This window comes from Colossoma macropomum, unplaced genomic scaffold (assembly GCF_904425465.1).
Source record: "Colossoma macropomum unplaced genomic scaffold, Colossoma_macropomum, whole genome shotgun sequence".
Classification (NCBI taxonomy): Eukaryota; Metazoa; Chordata; class Actinopteri; order Characiformes; family Serrasalmidae; genus Colossoma; species Colossoma macropomum.
In genome coordinates this window covers 27872301-27878841 of record NW_023494785.1, presented here as the reverse complement: position 1 = coordinate 27878841, position 6541 = coordinate 27872301, and the positions used below count along the sequence as shown (strand labels likewise).

The 6541-nt window shown below is 36.0% G+C and overlaps 1 protein-coding gene and 1 pseudogene across 2 annotated transcripts; both read left to right on the top strand.

Annotated features, from left to right (window-relative positions):
* LOC118821070 overlaps positions 1-476 on the top strand; it is a 5176-nt pseudogene extending 4700 nt beyond the window's left edge.
* Positions 477-633: 157 nt separating this feature from the next.
* On the top strand, positions 634-6399 carry cebp1 (CCAAT/enhancer binding protein (C/EBP) 1). Of its 2 annotated transcripts, none has more exons than XM_036589510.1 (3): positions 634-3384; positions 3709-3889; positions 4896-6399. In XM_036589510.1, exons 2-3 carry the CDS (start codon positions 3725-3727, stop codon positions 5211-5213), a joined length of 483 nt encoding a protein of 160 aa, XP_036445403.1. In that variant the 5' UTR covers positions 634-3384; positions 3709-3724; the 3' UTR covers positions 5214-6399. The 2 variants fall into 2 exon arrangements, with proteins under 2 accessions (XP_036445403.1, XP_036445394.1); XM_036589501.1 differs by having other exon boundaries at positions 3593-3889.
* The last annotated feature ends 142 nt before the right edge of the window (positions 6400-6541 follow it).

Below are 6541 nucleotides of genomic sequence, written 5' to 3'. Positions count from 1 at the left end.
GTTTCAGGGTGACTCCGGTGGACCTCTGAGCTGCTACACTGATGGTTATTGGAGGGTACACGGTGTGGTTAGCTATGGCTCTGCTTTTAATTGCAACACTTATAAAAAGCCAACAGTCTTCACTCGTGTGTCATTCTTCTTGGACTGGCTGTACTTTGTAAGTTTTCTCTTTTTTTCTGCTGAAGAATTTTTTACTGGTAAGAGTTAATGGACTGATTTAGTTTACTGCAGAATGTCAATGTCTGTTTCACATAATTAATTATTTTCTGTTTCTTTTGCAGCAAATGGCTTGAAAGCCCAGTACTTTTTGAATCAAAGACCCCAAAATCTGTTGAAGCCTTGATGAGAGTGTGATTCTTCAGTAGGCCTGTAAACAATATATATCAAATTTAATATCACAATATTTTCCAAATAGCACAAAATGATGATATCAGGTGATCATTAAGTATATACATTAATAAAGTTACTCAACCCATTCTTCCTATTTTCTTGTACTTTATGCTAAAATAATAATAATGGCTTACAAACCCAAAATAGCTTGTTTTGATTGGACGGTTTTGTTTCATTTTCTTTACACCAAAGGAAACCATAAAAAGTTTTGTAAACATTAACCAGAAAGAAAGGACATTTTAGAATGAAAACTATTTATTTAATTTTTATGAATTTTAAACTGTTCTTTAAAAGAATATGAAGCACCCTGTAAATAACATACATTGCAGTTAACTGTCAGGTCCCAAATTCCCCTGAGAAAAATGCTCAAAATAGCATTAAAACACTAAAACAAACTGCTTGACAACATGGATGCTGTTATTTTATGGGCATCATATCATGGATATAGTGCTAATTAGCTGCCAAATATACCACTAAAAATATTACTAAAACTATAAAATATTACAATGTCAGTGTCTGTATGCCAGTATAGATGACTTGTAATCCTACCGGTTCCCTGAGGAACTTTTCAATGGAAACATTTTTGTAAATGTGATGTGAGTGAAGAACCTTTTAAAGTTGAAAGACCCTCCACAAAATGTAACAGTTCTATACTATGGCTGCCCAAAGTGTGGCCCATGAAGATGTTTGAGTTGGCCCACCAGAAAGTCTTTTTGGCCCTCAACTCACCACAAACATCACACTTTGGCTCCCCTTAGACAATAAGTTTTGGCTCCCCAATTCTAAACTAGGTTTTAACTTTCTGAGAGCTGCATTTCGCTGCTGTCCGAACAAAACCTTGTATCTTCTTTTTTTTTATTTTCCAGTTTTTTACATAGTTTGAAAATGCCTGTTGTTCTTTACATTGTATGTAAATATGATGAATGGACCAAAAGAAATGCCCCAAAATGACTTGGAAAAATGCCTGGTTCCACTGACTTACATTAAAAGTAAAGTATGTTTTTTCCTTCTCCTGTAAAGTTACCATTTTGGAGATGCAAGGTTTCTTCCGACAACAGCGATACTCAAACCAGGAACAGTTTAAGGTTCTTCATTTTGAGAGTGCGCTCTAATTCACAAAAAACATCAAATAATGAAACACAATGAAATGAATGGTAATATGCATTTTGAGGAGAGATGAGGAGGACTATTTTCAGAAAAACTTCAGTCTTTCTTGTTTAGAAAAAATGGGGAACAAGTGGGAAACCGAACCGTTTTTACGAAGAACTGTCTCGCTATCACACACTCAGGCGCAGAGAAGTGTGTGTGGCTTAGTGACTTCCTTTGGCTTTTCTCAATAAACCAGTGTCCCAGGCAGATGTAGAGAAAGGTCAGACATACATCTAAGCTGATTACATGGGGTTATGTATTTTGTTCATTGTTTTTTTTTCTTTTGAACATTAGCTTTGATTGGAATCAGTTTTCAGAGAGGTTTGAAATAAGATCAGCATCATTTGAAGCTGGTGAACAGTGTATTTTAGCAACTCCCCCTATTTTTGTCTGTCTGTCTTGGTCAGTGAGGCTCAACTTTCAACTAGTAGTCCTCTTACTGGATTCACAAGTGCTGCAGTTTTATGCTGCTGCAGCTTATTTTTCTATTCAAATGTATTAGTATTAGTGCAGATTGGATTAGGTTTAGCCTAATAAGCAAATAAGTTAAATGGAGGGGAAAACTGATCATAAACTATTTCTGTCACTCTGAGGGCCTTGATAAATGTAGGTCAGAGTCCTGACAGAAAGTTTCAATAAGTGTATAACATAGTGTGTGATATGGAACACCATTAAAGTCTGCTCACACGTTAGTTATAACTCACATTATATGTAGAAAGTTACAAATATTGCATTCATGTTGTTGTTTTATTTAAATTTTAAAAGCACTTAATGCTTCCTGAGAAACACCACTGACATAATCTTTCTGTGACACATGAAGCTGTCATTATTTTAGCCAAAATTTAAAAGACAGTGGACTTCTCAGAGTTACTCCTTCTTCCATTGAGATATCCATACATTTACATTTATGGCATTTGGCAGACACTCTTATCCAGAGAGACTTACAATTTTTACATTTTACACAGGTAGGCTATGGTAGTGTTAGGAGTCTTGCCCAAGGACTCTTATTGGTCTAGTGTAGGGTGCTTACCCAGGCGGGGGATTGAACACCAGTCTACAGTGTAGAAGGCAGAGGTGTTACCCACTACACTGTACCAACCACAAGACGTGGTGAAAAAGAAGGAATTTTTGTAAACAATGTTTTATGTTTCTGTAACACCACTGAAAAAATATCTTGAGACTTATTTAATATCAAAATAATTTTTTACTTATATACTATATACTGTTATATATACTGTGTTTTTTATATATATAAAAACACAGGACAGACAATTTTAATGCATTTTTACAATTTAAACTGAAAAATAATACCTCAGTATCTGCTGTGACATCCTGCTTTTCATTCACAACATCACAAAAAATCACTAAAAATAAAAGTAAAATTATTATAGTTTTTTAGGTTCAGGTCAAGTTCACAGTCATCAACTTTGTTTCTTCTTCCTCTTCTTTTATTTTAATGACTTGGTGTGAGACACCACTTACTGCTGCAATGGTAGAACGATTCACCCCCTTTTATCAGATATTTGAATTACTACAACTTCAGAGAATTAAAACAATACTTCTTTTCGTCTGAAGTGAATATTGACTGTCTTTATACTCTAGACAGATGTGAGCAGGGTCATCTGGCGAGTAGATTAGAGGAAAGATGGTGAAACAAATAAGTCAACGTGTGATGCAAAGGAAGAGAGAGAGAGAGACAGAGAGAAAGAGAGAGAGGGGTTGTGACAGAGGAAGTGATGGTGTCACGATCACTTTGGTACCTGTATCATAACGGATTTTGTGGACAGACCCACGAAGTTTGGATGCAAGAGAGTGGAACATTTACTGAAGAAGTGGAAATTAAAGGTGAGAGCTTTTCACAACCGTCTAACTGTATCATTTGAGTTTGAGTATTGAATGTATTTACTATTATATTACATCCTATTATTATTAAAAGGACCAACATCTTTGTTACTGAACTGTGGGGAATTCTGTTCACTCTGAACGCAGACATGCTTTACGTTGTTTAGTCTGAGTTTCTTATCTCTGTTTTTTTTTTTTTCACTCTCCTCAGATGTCAGTCTCACACAGCTCTTCTTCCTCTCTCCTCTTCTCATCCCACAATCACACCTCCTCCTCTGTGGTCAACACCTTGACCTTGACTCCTGACTCAACCACATCGTCACCCAGTTCTCTGGCTGGGCACATGCCTCAGATGGACGGAGGGCCATACAGCCATTTAATGGGTGGTCAGCCCAGGACGACTGACAACAGGAGCGGGGAGCCGATGATGGGGTTGGCGTACTTGCCGTATTCGAGCTGTTTGACAGCCTCAGAGAGAGCAGCGCAGCACGGCCACATTGTGCAACAGGTAAAACTAGTGTTCTTATATATGAAGGGTGTCTGTATATGCTGTATATTCATTTGTAACTATTTTGAGTATGAGGAGTTTATGCAAGGATAACAGCTCTAATAAAGGTGATATTAATCATAATATAGCAGAGATACTTTGTATGTGTAAAGCATACTCACTCCAAGTAAACAACATATATCAACAAAAAAAGAAAAGAAAATTCTTGAAAGTGGTCTGTAATGCATTTTGGTACAAAACCCCTCTTATACAGTTTTCATTGCCACAGTTTGAACAAAATCTTGTTTTTCCATTTTTGTGGGTTTTTTGTTTGTTTGCTTGCTGTTGCATAATTTGAAAACATAGCCTTTACGGCGCTTTTTGTGTGAAAATGTGAAAATTTCATAACGGCCAATAGAGTGTTATTTTACACACACACACACATATATATATATATATATATACATACATATATATGCAAAATAGTAACTTTACAAGAAAAGGCAAAAACACTCATACCTTTCAATGTAAGTTAATGTAAAGAGTAAAGTTATTCTAAATAACTTTAGAGCATTTCTATTATTCATCATGAAATTAGCAACATAAAGGACAACTGGTGTGTTGAAATAATGTAGAAAAATAAAAATTGACAAAATGGAGATGTTTTTCTTTGGACAGCTAGTTCTTTAAAGAACCATCTATTGAAACATTCTTTCGGTCAGTGGTTCCTCATGGACCACAGACAGTTTACTCAACTCAACTCACAATACATACAGATAGAGCAAAAATGCTGGACTGTCTAGGGGTCCCTGATGACTGGTTTGAGAACCACTTTTTTAGGTCACCAAAAGTGATTTTTCTATGACATCACCGCAGAAAACCCTACTTAAGACACACACTTACTTGGTGAAGGTGATGTCCTGTATTGTCTAATAGTAACCTATTTACTGCTAATCATGTGACACTACTGCTTTGTATTCACACGGTCATGTTGTGTTCTGTCTGTTTCTTCTGTGAACTTGTAAAGGATTTTTCCCAGTTCCTTCTTCCTCCTCCTCCATCCACACTCCGTCAGCCAGGTCAGAAGAGGAGCCTGAGTAAGGACAGTGTCGAGTACCGGATGCGGCGGGAGCGGAACAACATCGCCGTGAGGAAGAGCCGTGATAAAGCCCGCCGCCGCATCTTGCTGACCCAGCAAAGGGCGCTGCAACTGGAGGAGGAAAACCACAGGCTACAGCTGACCATCGAACAGCTTAGCCATGAAGTGGACACTCTCAGACACTACCTTTCACAGCGCCATCTACAGACCAAAGTGGACGACATGGGAGTCGGCGAGAACTGTTGAGTAGCCTTAGGACTGTATGTACTACTTTAAAAATAAAGGGCACTAAAAGAGTTCTTTGGAGAGATGCAATAGAAGAACTATGTTTGGTTCCCTAAGGAATCTTCCAATCAAAGGGTTATTTAGGGGACACAAAGGTGTCCTTCCATGGCATCGCTCCAGAAAATCCTTTTGGCACCTTTATTTTATAGAAAGTGTCTTGGCCTCTGTGTACTGGATGAGGACTACATTATAACCTAAATTGACAGATGAATGGAACACAATTGGGCCTTTGCACCACAGCCAGCATATCTTATCTGGTTTTCTGATATAAACATACTTAGTTTAAATATTAATCAGTACACTGTGAACCAATGTGCTTTTTGTGGATAACAAGCCTTGTTGGTACCAGGATAACCAAAAAAATACTGTCATCCAAAACTTCTGCTACCCATCCATTTAATCCAGCATGAAACTATGAAAGAAATGATAAAATCACAGTTCCAACAAATTTATTATGAGGTTGAAAATGATAAGATTAATAATTATGAGATTGAAAATTAAAACTGTTGATACAATATCTGAGGTCAGCATTTAGACTGTTAAATATGAAGTGAGGCTTTGTGTGCAGATGTTGCTAAGACAAGCAGTATTTTCCTTTTTTTTCTTTCTGTAAGAACTATGCATGTTATTGGATATTTCTTTTTGGATCATTTGTTCTGAAATGTATGTCTAAAAAACAAACTTCAAACAAGAATTTGCCCCCATATCTTTTTCTAGCATAGGCAAGGAGATGAATACATTTACTCTTTAAACTCTTAAGGGTTTAGACTTATTTACATAGTACTTTCATTGAAGTTACAGAGTAATTTTAAAGTAGTTATGAAATAGTAAGTTTTCAAGATTAACAACTAAATAATACATGTCACAATAAATAAATACATGCAATTATATTTCTTAATTACATGTTTATAATAAACAAAAAATGACATTGCTTTTTTACTTATAGATAGATAAATGGTATCACATTGGTTTTTCTTAAAATAATATAAATAATAATACCTCATACAAGTTGCTTATTTTTTGCCACAAAATGAAGTGGCTATGATTTTTAACATTTATATATTATATATTATATATACATATTTGCTTATGCCATAATACAATTAAAATGCATTCTTGCTTTCATTGAAATAAAGTTCAGAATGGATTGCCAGTGTTCAAATCACTATCTTTTATGTCAAAATCATCACTCTGTATACACAATTATCTGTCATCTACCAACCTCCAACCAACCCTACTGCCCCCCTCCCCCCTTAAAGCCACTATTTAACTGACACAATGACACATGT

Coding starts and splice junctions, on each gene's coding strand:
- cebp1 (XM_036589501.1), top strand. CDS start 3,593: ATGTCAGTCTCACACAGCTCTTCTTCCTCTCTCCTCTTCTCATCCCAC. Junction 3,890..4,895: donor ACGGCCACATTGTGCAACAG/GTAAAACTAGTG, acceptor GAACTTGTAAAG/GATTTTTCCCAGTTCCTTCT.